At 32.9% G+C, this 23,295-nt stretch overlaps 1 protein-coding gene across 3 annotated transcripts in view; it reads right to left on the reverse strand.

Annotated features, from left to right (window-relative positions):
• The window catches only part of Tmtc2 (transmembrane O-mannosyltransferase targeting cadherins 2), a 377,339-nt gene that overhangs the window by 104,657 nt on the left and 249,387 nt on the right, over positions 1-23,295 (reverse strand). For all 3 annotated transcript variants that reach the window (XM_048804528.1, XM_015482959.2, XM_048804524.1), the window contains 2 exons: positions 22,329-22,407; positions 5,036-5,157 (listed from right to left, as the gene is read on the reverse strand). In XM_048804528.1, the coding sequence (XP_048660485.1) occupies positions 5,036-5,157; positions 22,329-22,407 (201 nt within the window). The remainder of the gene's footprint in view (positions 1-5,035; positions 5,158-22,328; positions 22,408-23,295) is intronic.

Here is a 23,295-nt window from a genome sequence, read left to right on the forward strand (position 1 = left end):
AAGAAATAAAGAACTATAAACTAGAAAAAAGAAACATGTCTACAAAACGATGTGTGATCCCATGCTTATAATAAGTCAAGAAAATACCCTATTGGTCTTTGCATTATAAGACAGCTGAGACATAGTTTGGAGACAGCAGATACGTATCCAATGCAGGTTTTTGTAAAGCTAATATTATTTGAGTTCTCCAAGAATCACATTCTATTTAAGAGGCATGTCAATTCTCCAGCTATCTCTCCCCAAAAACTTGGATATCAGAATTTTCAAGGGATCATGAGGGCTTGAGTTGGCTGGCTATTTAAATTGCATCAAATAAAAACTATAGACCAAATACAAAAGTTAACCAACCAAGCCAACAAAATAACAAAAATAAAATGTGGGCAATTTTAAAAAGCAGTATAATATCATTTACAAATAAATAAAAAGCAAATATTTCTTTTCGAACACTGCAACACATTTATTTACATACAAAATAGCCATAATTTTTTTCATGCAGGTTTTAATGTCAAAGAATTTGAGCATTTAAATTTTTTTTTTCTGAGACTATCTGGCAAAAGAAAAATATCTCTAACGATAACTTCTGACGTACAAAAGGGAGAATACATTTCTGGGATATTTTAGAGAGATTTGGATTCCTGTCACTTAGTGGCGTAATGATTTAGAGATTTTATAAGATTGATACTAGATAAAAAAATATCTTGAATTGATGAAGGGAGTCCTAAAAAATGAACCATCAGACTCACTATTCGTCAGAGTAAAAATAATATAGCAATAACTATATGATTTCTAAAATGGTAAGTAATAAAGTTTAGATAAGGCAACTCCGCATAAAACTTAGCTGAATATTGCACTAGAGTTAAACTTCCTTCTTTATTTCATCTATTTCAGTAGCAATGGAAAGTGTGATATTATGTCTTTGCTCCTCGAAGAATTAATTTTGCAACTTGGCTATATGCATAATAATCAGTGAATAAGAACTATAGGGAAAATTACCTTTTGTTCTCCTCTCTCTCCAATCTAAACATGGCTGTACAGTGATTACAATAAAACACGTAAAGCAACCTCAATGTTGGTCAACCAGCATAACTGAAAAAAGGTAGCTCTGAACAAAACCAAATTAGAAACAACAACAACTCAACTCTAAATAGTAATAATAAAAGATCAATAGGAACAGACAGCTCTGTCCTTTCAGATACACTGACACCATTTTAGCCTACGGCATGGGGTTTTTCTGTGGAACCTCAAGTACTTTCACAACTGGAGTTTTATGTAGCCCAATTAACTTTGGCTAGACACAGAAGTCTGGCTCACTGTTCCCATGCAGTAGCCAAAATAAAGGTTTTCTGTATCAAGAATCACTGTCGGAGTCTCCAATATCCTTCCTTCTCTCCTACTAACCTAAATCTGGAAAATAAGCTAACAGCCAAGTAGTTTTTATTACAATTTAAATCAATATTAATTTTATTGGCTCACAAAAGCTGCAAAATATTTGGCTTACTCAACAGGAAAAAAGGACAAAAAAAATTCAAAAGCAAGCATGTGCACAAAGCTAGAGAAGTCACATGGCATTAGAAACAACTAGAGAATTATCTGAAATATAATAATGGAAATGTTATTCCTTCCTTTCTTAATGCATGTCCAATTTTAAATTCATGGCATTAGCCCTAGGTAACAAAGTTCAAACAAGAAATAAATCACGATTTTAAGCACAGCAATTCCAACTCAGCTTGTGTTTAGTATTTTAATTGGACATGACATTGGTATGAAAGTTCCAAATAAATTAAAAGAGATGTCACTTGGGTCCAGCTGTATTAGCATGGAGGCTACTAGTGACTTTAATGTAGAAGTATTGCCCAGGGGACCCTGGAAAATTTGTATTTGAAGTAAAATGTAGGATCTAAAAGTGACGATAGCCTAAAACCGAAGTCCTATGTTCATGACCTCTCACACCTAATAAAAAAAAAAATGTGTTTAACCACACAAACTAAATTAGTATTTAAAGGCAAAGTCTAAAAATAAGTTTTAAAAAGGGGTAGGGGAGACATAGTGACTTATTTTTAAGAATCACCAATCAGTGCCATCAGGCATACCAAGGGGAAAAAAATTCCACACTTAAAATTATTTAATATAGATTGAAAATCAGTGACACATTCAGAAAACCTTGAGGTTGGATTTAATTCTATTTTTAAATTGTTAAGTAACTTTTGGGGACTGTTCCTCAAATCCTTGAAGCTCAGTTTCTTCATTTATAGAAAGGAGATAATATTTGCTAAAGGTTGTCAAGCTTCTGTGGAATAACATGTCAAGCACAGGAATTCAGGAGATGCACATCTCTTCTATGTCCCCTCCCCTTCAAGCATTTCTGAAGATGACTCTGTGTCTACTCTCTCAGTACATCACTCTCATCCATGCCTGGCATGGAGTGATAAATCTAAATAAATATGTCAAATAAATTAAGGAACTGAGGGATAAACAAGTATTTTAAAAAGCCTTGTACCTAACTCTTCAACAACTTAAAAAGACAAGACAGTGAAATGCCACATACTAAAGAAATAAAACGATCAGTAAAGACTTATTCCCTGTCCCATGCCCAGTGTCAAAAGACAGACACAGATTTATGTGTGCTATTCAATTTGGAAGTGCTAATGTTGATGATACTCAGAGCAATGTGAAAGGAACTTCAGAGAAGGGGAAAAATATATATATAACTGCTTGAGAGAGACAGGCAAGACTTCACAGAGGAAATAAAATTTCAACAGGCAGAGAAAGGAAAAGGACATTTTTGGCAGAGGAATAAAAAAAAGGATATGATCTATAGAATGTTCTAAGGCATTCTGGGAAACCCAAATCCCTTTGAACTTTTCTAAATACTATAAATATTACATGAATTCTTACAGAAAAAACTTATAAAAAAGTATATTGAGTGAATCATTCCACTGACTATAATAAAAGTACTAATAATCATTTTTCTCTAATTTGTCTAATAAAAAATATAATTCTTATATAAAAACCCTACTCTACAGTACAAATTTACTATAGGTACAAGTCCATTTTACATAGTTTTCTTTTGGTTACTTTTGACCAAAGGGTAAAACGCACAATAATTCCATTTCTATTCTTATTCTGTTAAGACTAGAAACCAATTCCATTTCATACTACATTTAAAACATCCAGAAGTCAAATGTGTGGCATTTTCCACCTTGTCAATTTCACGTTAGGTTAACGGCATATTACCAGGCTAAAAAACCCATAATTAGACACCCCCCCCCCAAAAAAAAAAAAATCCACTGGGATCAGAAATTTGCCAAATCTTTAATTTACAAAGAAACTATTAAAGATGGTTGTGGGGTTTTGGCCTTGTTAGTTTAAGCCATTCCATAATGGGGTTTGTATTTCATTTAATCAGCAATTTGGAAACTATAAAACTCTTAGAGGGGGGAAAAATTAAAAATTTGGATTGTAATACATGAGTCTTTCCTTCTCTTCCATATGTTTCTGTAAAGTAAAACTTTTAAATCTTGTGTATTTTTTTTAAAAAAACTTCTAAAAAGAAGAAAGCAGCCTTTAAATTTATACTTTTGGTATAGGAAACTTAAAATATTTGGCCTTGAAAAAAAAAAGACACATGGTTTCTATATCCAGTACCATGGTCTAGGCATATTCAGAATTAGAATTATGTATATTAATCCTTCAATTTTTTTCATTTCCAACATTTTTTTTGGGGGGGTTGAATCCAGAAATCTGTAACTTATAGTTATTTTTGAAGGTGACCATTTAGCAATTTAATTTAAAACATTCCAATTTTCATTCCAAAACAAAAGCTTAGATAGTAGGAGAAACAAAAAGTATAGGAATTCTTTTCTTACATAAAATTGTGTGAAACATTATCCCATCAGGATGGGTACCAGGAATGATTTTCATAAGGTACAACAATTATTTTTGTAAGTGATTAAACAAGATATATTAGGATGTTCTAAACAGAAACAGCAATTTGTACCTTTCAAATCTGAGTTGTGATCTCCTATTCTTCTTCTGTTCCTTCCGGGACTTCCACAGTGATTTCTTTCACAATGTCTTTTTTCATACTTTTTATTTCCTATTTTTTTCTGTTTATGTTATCATATTTTTATTTCTAAAAGCTCTTTCTTTCTTTTTTGGTATTTGTATTTTTTCAGAGCATCCTGCTTAATGATATGCTATGGCACCATCTCTAAAAGGTTTCTTCAAGTTAGCTTCACCAAATAATTTGTTTTAGTTCCTATCTTTGAATTCACTTTGGATTCACCTTCCTGACCATTTGCTCTCTGTTTATCTAATATGCATTTATTTTTATTAACACTGGAGACATCAGGTGAATACAGATATTAGGAATAAACTCTAATTCTACTACTTAGCTGTGTGAGTTTAGAAAGCTTAATTATTTTAACCATCCCCTATTGTGTAAAATAAAGACATGAAAATTACTTTTAAATACATAAAATTATTTTTATGTATCTCACCAGTTTTGTATCTCACAATGGTAGAATATCAGCAATTTCTTACGCGCTTCATCTAACACCAGTTTCACAAAACTGTGCCCTTAGGGAGTGTTTGTCACAGTGGGTGGCCAACTGGTATCCTCCACTTGTCTTATAGAAGATTTTATTAGATGGAATTCCAACACTTATGAAGTTTTATATGATGATGGTCATTTGAAATAATCAGATTTAGCTCTAATTACAACCAATTTAGGGCTAAGGTTGGTTTGTAGAACATAATATTTATGCATATATTGCGATTAGGACACAGTCATTATGTCATCACATATATGGAGTTCTCCATTTAGTTTTTTTCCATTAAATCACATGTCAGATCTTATCTAGGCCAAATACTGGATAATAAATATTCTATAATTTCCGTACAGGGTTCTAATAATATCACTGTCATTAAGTCCTCACCTGTGTTAACAGGTTCAGAATCACTACCTCAAAAGGTATCTATCCAGATACACATGGGGAAAACCAACTTGTAAAGAGTGAGGAAGGTAGTTACTCACTGTCAGAGCTAGCAGTTTCCCGTAGGTGAGATGGGCAGGGATGTGGTCAGTCTTGGATTTCAGTGATTCCATATACCAATACTCTGCTTCTGGGAGCTTGCTTAATCGCATGTATGCTTCACCTGGAAAAAAAATTCTGAAGATCAAACTGAGGTTGCAGGTTCTAGTGAGCTACTGAACAGCAGGATGACTACAGATAACGTCTCAATAAATGAGAAAAAAGGAAATTGAATGTTTTAAAAATAAATAAATAATAAATGTTCGAGGAGTGAGATATGTTTACTCTGATTTCAACATTATATGATGCGGCACACATGGTAGCACATAAATATGTATAATCTTAAGGTTGTTTATATATCAGTTAAAATAAATTTAAATTTATAATGAAAGTTATAAATTAAAAAAAAAAAAAGGACACTAGGCTTTTCAACAACATTTGCAATATCACCACCACCAACACCACCACCATCATTATCATGTTTACATTCCATGGGATTTCAGATACTATGGCAAGTACTTTCATTCATTTTCTCATTTGATTTCCAAATAAGTCATTATGACTTTCATTTAATAAATGAAAAACTTTGTGATTGGAATATGAAGTGAAATAGCTATTGCTAAAAATTTGGTTAAGTAGTACAGCTTTGATTTTTAACCTAGTGACATCTGATTCTTTTACTTTCTTTTTTTTTTTTTTTTGGTTTACTTTCTTTTTATTTTTTTATTGGTTTTATTTTTTAAATACACGACAGCGGAATGCATCACAATTCATTTTTTTTTAAACATCAGAAATTTATTAGTTGCTCAAAACATTACATTGATCTTGACATATCATATATCATATATTGTTTCAAATGGGGTATGAATTCTTATTATTCCCACGTGTACAGATTGCAGGATCACATTGGTTATACTGCCATGTTTATACATACTGCCATACTAGTGTCTGATTCTTAAGCACAGATCCTTTGTCACTATTTGTTTTTTGAGACACAAGTTGGTTCTTCCTTCTGTACATTTATTCTTTTTTGTTCACATTCATTCATTCGTTCATTCTTTTGGAAGTTCAAGTATTTACTGAATAGCTACTAAGTGGAGAACCCTACATAGGGACCTCAGGAAAGAGTTGTGACATCCTACCCTCCAAGGTAATATGACCATGTTAAGAAAGGTTGAAAATGTTTTGGAATTAAACAATGGTGTTAAGTTTCAACTTTTTTCAGAATAATTTGCATATGTAAATAATGTCAATATACAAAAATTATAATATTACAATAATTTTTATAGACTCGTAGATAATTATTATATCAATATGTAAATAAAATTTACCAGTTTCATTTGGAAAATCCAGTGAATGTGTGACAATTAAGCATGCTCAGCTTTAATCCTGTGCAAAGCTACTCTGGGGACTTGCAGTCATTGGTTATTACTTTCAAGTTATACAAATTTTAGCCACAAAACTTATTAGCATTTCAATAACAACCAAGCAGGAAAAAATATGGAAGTAAAGCCAAAAGAGTACCAGCTGATTGGTTATTGTCATTACCCTTTCCCTCTTAATAGAGTAAGGAGGGATATTCAACCTATAGAAAAAAGTTATATTTTAATGTGACTAGTATATTTAAGTTAAATATTGTAGTTTAATAAACATTACAAATGTAGATGCTATTCAGTTTCTGACACCAGGAAATAGCTTAGTAACGTATTATTTCCCAGAGAGACCTTTGTAGCTTAACCAATCATAATCATTATAGTCTTTTCCACTAGAAGCACAGAATCCTTTTCTAATGTATTACCCACATTGGCTGTCACTTTTTTGCTTCAAAGAAAAACTCTCTATCTTTTGAAAAGTCACATTTTTTTTATTAGCACAATAACTGTCAGTACAAATATGTCTGATCAATTAAATTAGTTTGAGTCTCCTGACCTTTTAAATGCCCTATGCTTGGCTGGTTAGTTAAAAAGAAAAAAGAGAAAAGAAAGAAAAGAGAAAAATAAAGAAAAAAATTGATGACAAATAATGTATAATATGAACAAAAATGTATGTATCTACTCAAACATGTATATTTGTATTTATTTCTCAGAACAGTCTGTAAACTACAGCATCATAAAAAAGAGAGGTGAAAACATGTTTGTTTGTCCCCCGCCCCACACAAAGTACAAAACATGCGTACATTAACAGATAAAATGCATGTTTAGGATAAGATGCAAAAAAACAGGGAAGTAAAGACCAAAGAATAGGAAAGAATATACACACACACACACACAAAAAAAATGCTTTTAGTTATTAGAATGAGTTTGGGAATGGATTTTTTTTTTTTTAGTTTTCCAAAATTTCTGTAATAATTTTCTTGTTTATACTTTAATACCTCTATAAAAACTGATATATTATCAGATAGATTTTGGGGGGGGTATTGAACAAATGTTTCCAGGTAAATAATTTTTCTTAGGAGAAGTGAGGTATTTTTTCATACTAAAATAATACTAGATATGGTTTATACCACAGAAAAAATGCAAGCCCTAAGACACAAACATTAAGAGGTTTAAAATGATTAATGGGGGCTGGGGCTGGGGCTCAGTGGTAGAGCACTTGCCTCTCATGTGTGAGGCCCTGGGTTCGATCCTCAGCACCACATAAATAAAATAAAAAGGTATTGTGTCCACCTACAACTAAAAAAAAAAATAAAAAAATAAAAAAATAAAATGATTAATGACTAAGTTTGACTAAACCTGTATCTATAAAAATCAGATCACAAGATATAAGGCAGATGATCCCGCATCAGGGGTTCTATTTGTAATCAACATGAAATTCTACTTCTAATTCGCCTGTCCAAGTGTTCACAGAACAGTTTTTAAAGTTGTACAGCTACCACATTTAATGTGGCTTCCACTTCTTATTTATAAAAAAAAAAGTAACTTATTTTTAGAATAATAACAGTAGGACCTCTGTACAGAAAAAGAATATACAATAAGCCCAAATTCAGAGTGCTCTTGAGATTCAAACTTTCATTACATTTACTAAGGTCTAAAATTCATTTCAGAATATAGGACTGCTTTTTACCCATGTCAGAAATCTATCATTATTGAAACCTATTTTGAAAGAAAATATTCATTTACTAAATAATCAGTGGATGGTCCATTTCCTTCAGTAAGCACTCATAATTTGTAAGGTTTGTGAGATAGGGAAATATTAAAGGGCTACAAATATGTAATGTAACCATGCATCTTGACAAGCATATGAAAACTGATAAATAACCAGTTTCTTTAGATACCATTCATTCTAACTTGGAAAAACTTCATGTAATCATTCATTGTATCTTAATAGCAAATGATTACAGTAGTAGTTCTACATTAAGTGTGAACTATGAATTGGAGTACCGAGTTACAAGTGGCAATGTCCTACTTATATGTATCCACTCTTCCTATTCTACACATATGGACATGCAGAACTTGTTCTCTCAGCCTCATTAGCAGCTTTAACACATTACTCCATCATCCCACTAATCAACTGTTCATAGTGTAACGTGAAACCTATTTTCAAACTCTGTATTAGTTGCTTTATATATGCATCTCACTGGTTATTAAGAAATGTCATTATCTGGATTTTAGAGATGAAAAAGATGATCAGCAGAGTGACTATGTAACAAAAAATCATAAACATACTAAGTGGTAAAGCGGCAATTTAAATCCAGGACAACCTGTCCTCAACACATTGCTTTAACTAGATGGTAGAGGATAATCACAAATAGTCCAACTTCTCAGCTCAGGTGAAAATGATACTCTCACTCATAGAAAATCGTTTTCTAGCTGAAATACATTGGCTATCAGATTCATTTCACTCTGCCTTGGGCTTATCTATTGAATTAAAAGAATAAGGAAGAGCAATAGTAATCCAGGGCTGACCTTTAAAAATGCTTCCTACACATATGTTATTCAATTCTTAAGAGGAAAATATGTGGAATATAAGACATAAATTGTTTTTATGGGTAATCTGCACACACGTGCACACAGATGTCCATAAATACGAAAATAAAATCAAGATACAAAACCTGAAATGCAAAAAAATAAATCAGGGATAAATGGATGTGTTAAAAAGGCAACTCATTAAAGATTTTAGCAACAAATAATACAAGAACAAGTACTTGCTATGTTGCTAGCACCGGCAAGATAGAACTTCACATTTCTCATTTATAATCTACAATAATGACTAAGATATCCATTTTATGAAGGGAGAGGAAGGTTATAGAATGAGGAGTGACTTGCACAGGGACAATAATGCCATCCTAAAAGGACCAAATGGCTCTAAAGCCATGATGTTTTCCTATTGTGTCAAGCTGCCTGACACATGCTTATTATTTATTGGCTATCTACAGACATCTTAAATATATTATCTTTCTATCTTTACATTATCCATATACTGTAATTAACATCAGTCTCATATTATAAATGAGGTAAATGTGACTCACTGAGCTTAACCGATTTGCTCAAAATCAAAAACAAGCAAATGCCAAATTCAGAATTCATATTGAGAGTTTTCTCTGGCACTTTCCACTACATCATGCTATACAAATGACGGCAAAAGTGCCATAAATGGATGTACTTTTAAAAGGGAGGTATATAATACGTCAAGCTTGATTGTATTATTAAAATTGTAAAAACTCCCATAAAGGCAATAGCCACAGGAAAAGAAAATTTCAGTAAATTCAACAAGGGAGAAAATAATAAGAAAGATAGTTGGTCAGGAATAGGGTGGGGAAAAGAGGGTTAAGTTATCTTCTCTCGTACAGTAACTTTTTTAAAATTTACAATAACAGAAAAAATGTTTATAATACCCAGGGGCAAAGAAGCAATGATGACTATTTTTCCTTCCCATCCTGGAAAAAAAAATGACATAATAGAGGTCCTTTCATAAGAATGAGAAGATTTGCTGTGCGATGATATAGCGATCAGGTTCATCACCCAGATTTATTTCCAATTCACTCACAGACAAAAGGGATTTGGATGTCTCTAGGCTGGCTTCAGGCAGATGTAAACCAGTTTCAGATGTAGAACAAATAATGTCACTCTTCCTCCCTAAAAAGCCCCATGTCAAATAACCCAGGCAAAGGCTAACTCCTCAAGGAAAAAATACTGGGTTATTGATGATGTAATAGTCTAGATCTCACTGTTTCTTATGTTTCAAATTACTGGACAGCTCCTACTTAGAGATAAAGAACAGAGCATGTATTCAGATATTAAAATTCAGTATAGATTTTGTTTTGTTAAACCTTTGTCATTACCTTTATCAAAAGTACCCCTTTCACAACTTCTAAAGTAATTGTTTAGAAATTAAAGAAATTGTTACAAATGCTTTTGTAAAAAACAATTCTTGTTACCTTTCCTACAAATTTAAGTGAACTGTCATGAATAATACATTAGTAGCAATAAAGATAATTATTTCCTTCATGGTACTTACAATTTAGTGAAAAAGAAAGAAATTTTCAGTGTATCCCAGATATAATTTTAGGTGTACTCAAAACAATTTTCTAAATATTTATTACTCAGGAATTTCACTGAATCTGTGTAACTAGACCAAGTCTTGATTATTCCTTTTTATTATATTTATACTTGTCTTTTAATTATAAACATTTCACCTGCTTATTGTAGAAATTCTAAAAGATCACAATTTCATAAAAATTGAATAAATTATATCACCCATAGCTAGGCAATGACAAAATTTTTTGTTTCCCAAGAATTCTATTTACATTTTTAAAAAAATTACTTAGTAAAATATTTTGCCACCTTTAAGTACTTAAGTTTCTTCTCACACTCTGTTATTTTAAATAAGACTGTGAAAGATTTCCAAAATTTCATTTTTTCATTCAGGATCAGTATTTATTCATTTGTATATTCAAATTACCCTACCAAATTTTCATGTACCAGTTGTACCTACTTTATCAATTATAGTCTTTGTTGTATAACTTTTTAAAACACATCTTTTTGTATAACCTTAGAATAAATATATATAATATATTTTAATATATATAATGCTAGAATTCTTGGACTGTTTTCTCTTCCTGTATTTCAACCTAAGTTCAGATGCCTTTGGGTCCAATGAGTCCTCAAAATACAACTGAGGGGCTGTGGACATAGCTCAGTTGGTACAGTACTTGCCTCACATGCGCAAGGCACTGGGTTCAATCCCAGCACCAACATACCCACAAACACACACACACACACAAAAAAACAAAAACAAAAAAACAGAACAATACAATTGATAATCACATTATGTATCAACTTGTATTTAGATCTTACATTTTACAAAATTTCTTGTCTATCCGATAGGGATATGAATTCTCTTCTAATTACATAGTTTCATTATTAAAATCAGCTACTTATTCCATATGAAATATTTTGCCTTATGGTAGGAGGCCAGATTCTAATTTTATTCTTATCTAGACATTTAATTATCCCAGATTAACTTTTATAAGGATTTCATTCCCTCATAAATATTAATCTCACATTTATTATCTACAAAAGCCTTATGTGAGTTTTGATCTGTTTCTAGGGCTTCTTTGTATTATTTGCCTGGTTTCCTGTTCTTATCTCTCTACAACATTGTTCTAATCGCTCTAACTTCTTTTTATATTTCAAAATCCAGTACAGCAAATCTCATCCATCATTCTTTAAATCTTCTTGGCTCTAGTTTCCTTTAATTCTATGAAGGAAACTTTAGAAACTTTTATTCAAGTTTTTGATAACATTCCTTTTGGAATATGTATTGCTATTACATTAAAATCTATGAATATATTTGATAAAGGGAACTTTTACAAAATAGAGCTTCCCCATTGAAATTAGTATTCAATTCTTCATTTAGTCAAATGCCCCTCAGCCTTTTATCTACCGATAGGATCCACTCCAGCAATTATATTCGTCTGATTCCAACTAGACTATGACATACACAGAATCACACACAGAATTCTTCATCTCTTCCTGTCTTTTAACCTAAGTCCAGATGCCTTTGGCTCCAATGAGTTCTCAAAATACAATTGAGGGGCTGGTGACATAGCTCAGTTGGTAGAGTGCTTGCCTCACATGCGCAAGGCCCTGGGTTCAATCCCAGTACCAATACACACACACACACACACAAAAAAAAAAAAAAAAAACAGAACAATACAATTGATAATCACATTATGTATCAACTTGGATTTAGATCTTACATTTTTACTAGGTAAGTTGTTAAAGAGTGTGGTAAGCCATTCTTATAGACCGTGGCCGCCATTAGAAGATGGCCCCGGCTTCCACTGTGGCCTGTGATAAACAACTCCTTTTATGGAGAGTTGGCGCGCAATCCCGTACCACCCTATGAGAGAGATCCACGTGGCGGCTTAGGATTGGGATGTGGGGGGCTTTATTAAGCTGTGCTTGGGCGTGGCGGACGCTAGAAGAATGATACATGACTCAAGGCCTGAATAAACTGCTGAAAGAAGAATCCTGTGTCGTGTTTTCCCTTGCCGGCGAGGGGTCGCGACAAAAGAGCAATCCCCAAATAATACTTTTTCCTAGAATCTGCAGTCAGATAGAAACATAAAACATCACGATGAATTATGTCAAGAGTTTAACTTGCTGTGATTTTAATTCTCACTTCTTATTTCACAGTGTTAACATTGACATAGAAACATTAGGGAGTCTGGCTTTTGTTTTTAATGTATCTATGCCACAAACTTGCTGTAACTCTTAACAGTCAGATTTTATGACTCTCTTATGTTTCAATCTTAATCTTTTCCTTGTGTTATTCTTACAAAATAACACAGTCCAGTTGCCCAGATAAAATGATTCTGATTGGAAACCTCAATGACTATTGGGCAGAGCCATAAATAAATAAATAAAATATCCACAGGATCACAAAAGAGGCCACTTCCTATCTGACAACAGACATTAACAATCAGAGCTTCTGAAATGAAGGGATTGAAGTAAAATGAAATATTTCCAAATCCTAAATTAAGAAGGGTTATGAAAAGGTTCAAAATGTAACACTTCAGTAAATTCTGTAGCATTAAATTTAAGGAGGAGCCTCTGAAGCTTGAGAATTAGGTTTAAGCCAAACAAAGGAAATGTAGGAAAAAAATGTGAATATGTGTTTCATTAAGTCAAAAATACTAATCATCAAGAAATAGACTAAAACTTCAATGAAAGTTAAAAGGGTTCCTAGTTTCTAGTGTGAGGTTATATATAGGAAACATCTGATGTGCCATGAAAATTTAATTGGGAAAGAAGCCAGGGGCCTGTGTCAACATTTCTCTGCTTGTATCTGGGGATTCTGAAGTTCTCCAGTCTAATCAATTTTCTTTATATTTTCAAGGAAATAAATTACTAAAATGATCAATCCACCAATGTTGGAGCCAATCCTATTAGGTGCTCAGATCTTCCAAAACTTGGGAGTGAGACACCTGTGTGTGTGAAACCTGTGTGTGTGTGTGTGTGTGTGTGTGTGTGTGTGTGTGTGTGTGTTTTACCTTCATGTAAGGGGAGGTGAGGATCCTTTTCCGCAAATGTAATATTATACTGCTCAGATTTACAATATAGTAAATAAAGTAGCTTCACATCACTAGAACACTTAAGAAACACTAAAAACAAGCAAAGAAGTGTTAACTGTGTTTTTAAGAAGAAACAACGTTAGGATTCGAGGAAAGAAGAATGATTAAAAGTTAGATTAGCCTGGAAAGAATTAATGAATAAACTGGGAGTCAGAGAAAAAGGAATCCAAACAGTTGCAAGACAATGGGAAGAGACCCTCCTGTGGGTCAGGAGAGTACAAGGGACGATTTTTCAGTTTTACATTAACATTTCAAGGAATATATTCTCATGTGCATTCCTGAAATCAAGCAGCATGTCTCTATAATAGGCAATGAATAATTTATTTGCACTATAAATTGCTATATTGGTGTTAATTCTAAGGCATATCAGAAAATTCAAAATTTATCCATTTCCATAATTAACATGTTGGCAAAAACAACTTTCATTCTGGAATAAAACACTGCATGCTGTAGTCCATCTTTACTCATTTAAAATAGACAATGGTTTCTATCAATGTAGGTAAAATTTAAATAATAGCGCATTTGGAAGGTTATATGAGATTTTTAAGTAGAAAACAATTCTTTCCTATGTATTAAGAATGACAGATCTAAATAAACACACAGTAAAAAATTCAGAATTAGTAATGTATTTAGTTTCAAACTTCACTTTTTTACTCCTGTTGAGAATCAGAACATAATAATACCTCAAAGTAAGGCTTTTTGGCTTGCTGAGTAGTTGAACTGAAGGAGATTGAAAAGAACTTCAGAAGCTAGATCTTTCTGACCTTTTCCCTGTACTACTACCTTCTGCCTCCATCGAAATTAGAATTCCTCTTTCCTAGGGAGAGTCATAAAATTACAACTCTTTTCCCCTCAAAGCAAGCACTGACCTAGAAAGGTCAGTCTCTCCCTTCTCCCTTCATCCTCTAAGATGCTCATTCCACAGGGGTTCTGCCCCATAGCCAGTGGCAGGAAGGAGTATTACACAGGAAGACCAAGATGATTCTGGACAGACAGACCTTGCTGGGTTCCCCTTCAGTCTATGACCATTAGAACCCATCATTTTTTGTTCAAACGTATTTCTATACCATTGCCAACTTTTCCTCAAACCTAAGCCTAAAAATAATTTCCCCTGGGTCTTTGGATCTTCATTTCTGAAGACTCCAATTATATAAAACTTTGATTAAATAAATTGGCTGTACTTTTCTTTAAGGACCTCTCTCTTCTTTATAGGAGTATCAGGGGCAGCCATTTTAATGGGTGAGGAAAAGTACCACATCTTTCTGCCCCCACAGTTGCCTATTCTAAATATGTATAACAAGAACTTCTCATTTCCTTGACATTAATTTTCAAGGTTATCCTTCACACACAATTTTCTTCTTTCACATGACCATGTCCATTTAACTAAGTGACATCAAAGCTGACATCTTTGAGAATGCCAGATTTTGAAATCTAGTTAATGAATTTCCCAGTTGTAACATAAAAATCACCTCAGTTTTCTAAATACAATCCAACCTCAATTTACTACTGAATAAAACATTCACTCACGGCTATTGCCCAACAAAAGGTGAAAATATGTACATTTTCCCCATTTGTCTCTATTGAAGCCTCAGAAAACATTTTTTTTCCAAACAGAACACAATGAAACAATTTGGGATTCAGAGAATAAGAAAGATATAATTAGGTATTAATTTGAGTACATTCATTTCCTCATAATTCAATTTAAAAACAAAGTTTTTAGGCTTCAGTCTTTCACTTTACCACAAAACTGGAAAAAGCATGAATTAATGTAACAGGTGGGCTTGTGTGGTTTTAATAGCAATGAAATATAATCAACTGTCTCATATCATATTTCCAGAAAAGTAAGCAACATTGAGACCTAAGCATGATCCTTTAGCAACCCCTCTATTGACATTCAAGTGTGCACACTCCCCCTAGGGACCATATATCTTCTGGCCCTGGGTTTAATTGAAACTTTAAACAAAATATATTACCTATTTAATGCAGCTGAACTGGATGCTGCCCTTTGTAGTATACAGACTAATGCTTAGCAATTAAGGTCTGAAACCGTACATAACATGGAATTTATACCAAGAGTGAATGGTATAAAGAAAGAAACTAAACCATAGCAATTTGATAATGAAAAATTAACTTTTAGGACAAAAATCTGTGATTTTGTTTCGTTCATAAAAGAAAATCATTATTTTTGATAAATAACTAAAAATTCACAATTTTCCTCTTTTTGACAACTTATGAAGTGAATTTCTGAAATTTCTCAAATCTGTATTTTGTCTCTCAGTCCTGATGAACTTTATATATCTGGCTCGCATCTCCTGGTCTTTCTTTTCTGATGATGAAAAAATGAAAGTGAAATAAGTATAATTATTTTAAAAATTAGAAGTTAATGTTCTTTGGGGAGTTGTATAGATTGCTGTCTAATCCACTTATACGGTCATACTGACATCTATAGGATTGGCTCAGGGTCGTCAATAGTGCCAATGGAAGCGATCATGGGAAAACTCACCAGACTCCAAATAGGGGAAGCAGGTGGTACAAGAAGCTTAACACTGTTGGAGTGTTAATGCTTCCACTCTCAAAAGATGTGAAGTTCAATCTCACAGTTAAAAACCATCTCATTCACAGTCAGCATGCTAAATGCCTGGAGCAATTCACTTAACTAGTCACAGAAGAACACAGTTAGAATGTAACCATCAGAGCAAAAAATCTAAATATCCTCACTCTAAAATGTATTCTGGTATATAGTAAGGTTGGAGACACACACACACACACACACACACACACACAGAATAATCCATGAAAAATAACTGATTCAACTAAAACACATACTATACAGATGGCTGAAAGAGAAACAGACTTCTTTTATACCCTTTCTACCATCTGAACTGAGCACATAATGTACATATTGAGGTAGAGGTGAGATGAATTTACAAATAAGACTTTGCATTTTGTTTTCAGAAGGTACACTGTGAATCTCTTTTGTCAGTTCTTTCCATCAAAATAATAAAAAACCTAATGATTCTTGGTTAGATATTTAACTCTTTATACAAGTTTCCTTCTCAAAATAGAATTCTATATTTTTTTTTACCCAAAACATTGCTCTAATGAAAAATAAAGTCATCTTTCCTTTCATTGTTTCTATATTCTCTATGAGCAGCCCACTACTATCAGAGAAAAACTCTTATAGCTAAACAGCTACTTCAAAGAGCTAAAATTTAATCAAAAGATTTTGAGAGTGTGAAAACATTTTTTCAATTTCAAATGTATGTAAGTAAAAGACTTGTTAGCTGAAGGCTAATGGCAGAAAACATATTTTCCAATATTGGGCTGAGACTTAAAAGTAACAGGAGTATATATAAAACAAAACAAAACTGGAAATTATCAAAATAGTCAAAACTATGTTGAAAATAATGGCAAATAAACAATGGGCCATTGTTACACAATTCCTCTCGGGGAGATTAAAAAAAAAAAAAGAATGTAATATATCCCAAAGATGAATGCATAGTATTCATTATGTAGATTTCAGTGAACAGAAAAATATGAGTATGTATGCCAATTGTGATAGTAGTATCACATTAAACTATCTAACCTGAATTCTTACATGTTTTGTATAACCCAGTAAGCACAGCACAGCCTACCTAGCGATAGGCAAAATACTGTCTAGGTGAGAGTAGTAATTTTCCATTTCATTTGTAGGTATTTACTTACTAAGGGGAGACACTAAAGACCTCTGAACTCTCAGAAAACTCCATGGGAACAGGAATCATATTGACTATATTTCCTACCACAACCTTCTCTCTACCACTCCCAAACTCAGCACTTGTGACTTTAAGAAAAATATTTACTCTCAGAAGTTATTCCAATCCGTGACTGTAGACTGCAGTGATGAGACAGTAACCCTAAATTCTCCATTACTCCATACATATTATGCCCTTCTGTTGTCAAGATATATTGCCAAGATAAAATGGTCTAAATTGCTTGTATAATTAAACCCAACAATTACTTTGCATTGAGAAGGACAAGTAATTTTATTTTAAATAATAAATAGATGCAAAAAGACCTTTGGGATTAGAAGAGCTCCAACTGATAAGAATAATAGGAAGTTATAGCCTAATTTTATTTCTTATAATCCTTTAGGATTATCAAGAGTAATGCTGAGTGAAGATAATAAGGGAAATAAACAATTAGAGAAAGAAGAAAACAATTGAGGGTGTTCAAAATTATTCTGTATTAAAAATTTTTAAATATACTGCCTATTTAATACATTTGTGACGAACCACAATTTTGTGGATGGCTTACTTTTTATAGTTAAACTGGGGGGGGTATATATTTTATTTTATTTATTTTTTTTACTCGTCATCAAATGTGTACAGAATAGGTGTTCTGACATAGCAGAGAACATGCCAGTTTTTGTAACACAGAAGGGCTAAATAGAAAAGGCATTTGAATTTAAGTCAAGAAACTATACTTCTGGCTCAAACACAAACTGTAATTCTGAACAGACTGAATAAATTCTTTGGGTGTTAATTTCATATCTTGGAAAATAAGAGAGAGAATATTAAGAGAATTTTAACGTATGAAATGTGTGTGATTCTGAAATACACCTAAAACTTGAGATGAAAAGAGCAGAGACCGAAATTCAACCTGTGAAAAATATGTCACAGAAAAAAGGAAAAAAAAAACCTTCAACCTAAATATGGCCGTTTTAACTTATAGGGAGAGCTCTATTAATGGAATTAAGATAGCTGGCATTAGCTGAATATGCTGTTTGACTTTTTGTTTTAATATGGCTACTGATAAATGAAAGAGTGACTGTGGTTGCTGATAGAAATACAGAAATGGGCCTGGAGAGAAAATACACAATTCCAGACAAGACAGAACTAAACAGAATCCCTATTGAACTTTGGTGACTGCAAGGCCATCCATATGACAAAAATCTTATCTATGGAATAATTCTATTTACACTGCTTACTCCAAAATGGACTGACAGAGAAGACAATCATCCACTTTAGGAGCTTTAAGCCTCACAGAAGTGAGGAAGGTCACTTTATAAAACACTTACCCAGGTCAGACATTTGGACCAATATGCTTTACCTTCATTATTTTAAGCAATTTTCAAACTGATACTATTATTACAGCTATCTTATCCATGAAGAAACTGAGACTTCCATTAAGTAGTCTGCCCAGAAATACTCAGCCAGAGAGTGTTACAGTCAATTTGAACCTAGGCTGTCTAACTTCAGAGGCCCCCCTCGACAGATTAACTCCCCCTGTTACCTAAGGAGAAAACTGTGGCACACAGAATTAAAGTGACAGAACTGGCTAAGAACACTTTTAACATTTACCTTATGACTTGGTTTCTTAATATTTCATGTTTTTCACATCCTACCGAGTATAAGAACTTGGGTAAAAATTTAATATTTGCATATTAAGTAATATCTGTTTTATGTTATTTCTGTGTTTGCAGTTCGCCTAAATTCTGGAAGAAAAGATACTCAATTGTTACTCAGATATCTTGGTCTTATAGAATCAAAGAGAATATGAAGAATATATCTCTAAATGTTGTTTACATTTACTTGTGAACTACCACAATAAAATTAAATAAATGACCTTAAAATAATATATGAAAAATTGAAGTTGGGGAGGAAATTAATCAAACTTATTTTGTATTAATTCACAAGTGAGAAAAGTATGCTCACTTGGCGTACAGGATGAGTAAACTGGTGTGTATCATGTTGTCATGTAAGACATTTTTCAGAAAATGTTCAAAGGGAAGGAAAGTAAATAGGACCAGCATGTTTTTAAATAGTACTGTAGTGAGTTTAGTTTTTAAACTTATAATACCATGTAGGTATGAATGTATTTTTTCATGCGTATTCCTTTATTTTCTAAACTTTTCCTAAAAAAAAAAAAAAAAGAATAGAATGGGGGAAAAATCCTAATATTTGTATATATACATACAAGTGCTGAGGAGTGAAAGTCCTGAAGGGGTAAATAAATGAGACATGAAAAAAAAAAAAATGAATCCTTGCAGGCTACATCTAGCTAGACATTGTAATCCATCACTGATCCCTAAAGGGCACTAATAATATGTAAATGTGTGAATTAGAAAACACATTCAAGGCTGTTGATAAACTTGATAGGATAATCAGCACATGCTGACAGACTAATGAAACTGATGAACTGATAAGGCAGCTTATCTTCGAGGCCATTTTTTTCCTTGTCAAATGGAGGCTAATCAAAATGTATTAGGAGTTAAAGCAAACACTCGGGGGATTTAACCCATTTGATTAGGAGGTGAACTCACTCTCTGAGAAAATTATAGTTTCCTGAACCACTGAAACTATAAAACCTGATCAGCTGACAGATCTTCACATAAAATTAAACAGAAGTCAGCCACTACAATTATAGAAGAAATCTGGAATTTTAAATCATGTGAGGATCCTCCTGTAGAAAATTGGTAGGGTGCTTTTCAAGCCTGGGCAAAGAGACCACCTCTCTCTATAATGGAATATAAGACAAAGGAATAGGCAATAACCCTAGGGACACATTTATCTGTCGCTGCCTATGTGAGCTTAGCACTTGTGAAATCATACGAGAGACAGATCCCAAAGTAACAGATGAATTTTCAATCCAATTTATTTACATGAAATAATTGAATGAATTTTCTGAAAACCATTAATTATGGTGAACACCTCCTCTTTCTATTAATAATAGAGATATCACATGAATCCTCCTCTTTCTATTAATAATAGAGACATCACAGTCTATTGCTAAGGATCTCAGAGTCCTATCCTGATTTAAAGAAAGATGTCTAATTGAATCATTGAAGAAAATTAGAAATAAGGCCTTTCCAGTTAAAAACAGAATCATAAAGTAAAATTGCTATGCCTCTTTATACAAAGCTAAAGAAAGCAATCCCTTTAGAATTTATTTTGGTGTGAAAAATATCTGGCATTATTAAGATTGTTAAATTTTCGGATAAATCTGCACATTCTCAGCACACATTTTACATACCTGGACCTTTCAGATGAATGGCAAAATCCTGGACTGTAAGAAGCACTGTTTTAACTCATAAAAATTTAAGGGCTAAAGTACCTTTAATGACACTAGACTTTACCTCATGTAATCATATCAAAGAGGGAAAAGAACAATTAAGAAACATCCCACTGTCCTTTTTTTTTTTCCCACTGTCCTTTTTAACATGAACATTAAATCACTTTATAGTTGAATAGGCAAACTATAGTGGGAATCCCAGAAACTGAGAATGGATTTATTAACCTTTCTTTCCAAATGACGATTTTTCCTGTTCACTGGAAAACAAACAAACAAAAAACACTGAGTCCCATTTCATCTTTAACTGTTTCTAAATTTTACTACAGATGATGTTTTCTAGTTTGAGAGGGTTTGAGACTTTTTGTGCATGCACAAATTAGTCAAATCATAGGATTTCAAAGTGTTATATAATCCTGAAGGTCACATAGTCTAATCTCATTTATTTTATATGCATATGGAAGGCCTAGAAATAGTACAAGACTTAACAAAATTTAATAAAAAGGGAAGATGTGAGTTTGAAGTTTGTGTTTTTTAAGGAAAAAAACACAAGAAGTATTTGATTTGAGGACAAAAGTTCCTTCTATCTTGAAACAGTTATCAAAACATCCACAGGGTGCTTTAAATGTTGAGTATTCTGTTTCTGAGAGTCACATGCTGAGCAGGTGGTTTTCAGCTGTGCCTACCAGCCAACAGCTGTGCTAATACTTTCCTACAGGAGGGTTGGGATTAATCGAAGGTAAAAGGCATTTTATTAGATTTCTAGTTCTTGACCTCTTCTACCTAGAAAAATCCATGCCAGAGATTTATATACTGCCTACCTGACAAGATAATGAAGCTAATTACTCAATCTAGAAAAAGGGATAATTATAGGAACATACTTAGGGTCTTCAAATTCTTGTTCATTCTAAAATATTACATGAAAAAACCCTACTGAGATTCAAGGCCTGATCAATAAAAACAATATAAGTGGCTCAGTTATTCTCATCTTTTATGTACATCAAATCCCAGAATCTCCACATCATTGCAGATTTCTTTGTTGTTGTTTGTTTGAGGCAGTACTAGGGATTAAACCCAGGGGCATTGTACAACTGAGCTGTATCTCCAACACTTTTTATTTCTTATTTTGAGACAGGGTCTTGCCAAGTTGCCCAGGCTGGCCTAGAACTTGCAATCTCCTCTCTCAGCCTCCAAGTAGCTGGGATCACAGGCATATACCACTGCACCCAGCATAGGTTTAGTTTTGAGAATCTTCTGATTATACAAATAATATAATACAAATTATCATGAATTTGATACATTCATTGAAATGAATATGTACTTTATTAATCCCTAAACATAACTGAAAATATATACATATGTAGAAGGTATTGCTTCTTCATTTTCTAGATTCTAGCTAATGCTTGGTATGCAAATGGTTTTAAGAGCCTCTTACAACAATTCTAGAAAGTGGCCAATGTGCTAGAATTGCTAATTTAATGCATTCATTTTGCTAATGTCAGAAAAAGTGTGCTGTCAGAATTTGAACATTACATCCCATTGTGAACAAAGTTTTCTTTGTTAGTACTAATAATATGATGCATTAGAATTCCATTTATCACAAGCCCAGATTCTAATTTCTCCACAGGTCACTGAAATGTCAATTAAAATATTAAAGTTTTACTTACCCATCATATTGTACAAGCTTTGTGGGGCAAACTGTCTTGGCATTTTCTGAATTGCTTCCTTGTATACACTCAGGGCTTCCTAATTTAAGAAGAAAAAAAAAAGAAAGAAAGAGAGAGAGAGAGATAAATCATCATTAAAGTACAGGGATATTCGCTGAAAACAAGATAATAACATTTCTCCAAAGTGAAAACTACCCATTGCTATTTCTAAATGGTTCACTAGAGGAAAGTAATTGAGCTGTCCTTTGGTAGCTTACTACCTTAATTTCACAAATGAAAATGCTCAGCCTAGTGAAGAATGCTATATAAAAATTTAGTTTAACAAGGAATCGAATGTTAGCAATGTTCTTTTAATATAAATTTTCCAGTTCACACGATTAGTCAATAAAAAAGAAAAAAAAGTCCATACTTGGAAGTTATTCATCAGTTATAAAGTTCATAGTTACTTAAATTCAAGCAATCCAGTGGGATCTAAATAAAATATCAGCAAACAAATAAATCTTATGACTACTGAGACTTGCTCAAATTATTAAATGCAATTAGTTTAAAAGTAGTACCTTTGTTGTTATATTGCAGTCTTTGTGAAAGAGTATCAGGGGCAAGGTAGAGGACAGTTTGAGGAGAGGAAGAAGACAGGGGCATCAGGATCACATGCAGACCTACCTTCTGTGAGCAAGGGAGGATGAGGCTGTTCACCTCCTAACCACACAGTTACACCACTCCTCCACCCATTAAAAGAACAATATAATTTGCCTTTATTTCATAATAGTTTTAAAAAGAACTAAAGAGAAACAGAATTTACATGAAGCCACTTCCTACTTGAAATACAAAAAAAAAAATGTAACTTATAAAAATTATAACACTGGTTATAGGGAAACAGTTCTGTTAACTGTTTCTGGGATCATAAAATCATCAATGAGCCAATAAGCTTGAGAAACAATGCATGTGACTTTTTTTTCCTCCAACA

This window comes from Marmota marmota, unplaced genomic scaffold (genome assembly GCF_001458135.2).
Source record: "Marmota marmota marmota unplaced genomic scaffold, marMar, whole genome shotgun sequence".
Taxonomy (NCBI): Eukaryota; Metazoa; Chordata; class Mammalia; order Rodentia; family Sciuridae; genus Marmota; species Marmota marmota.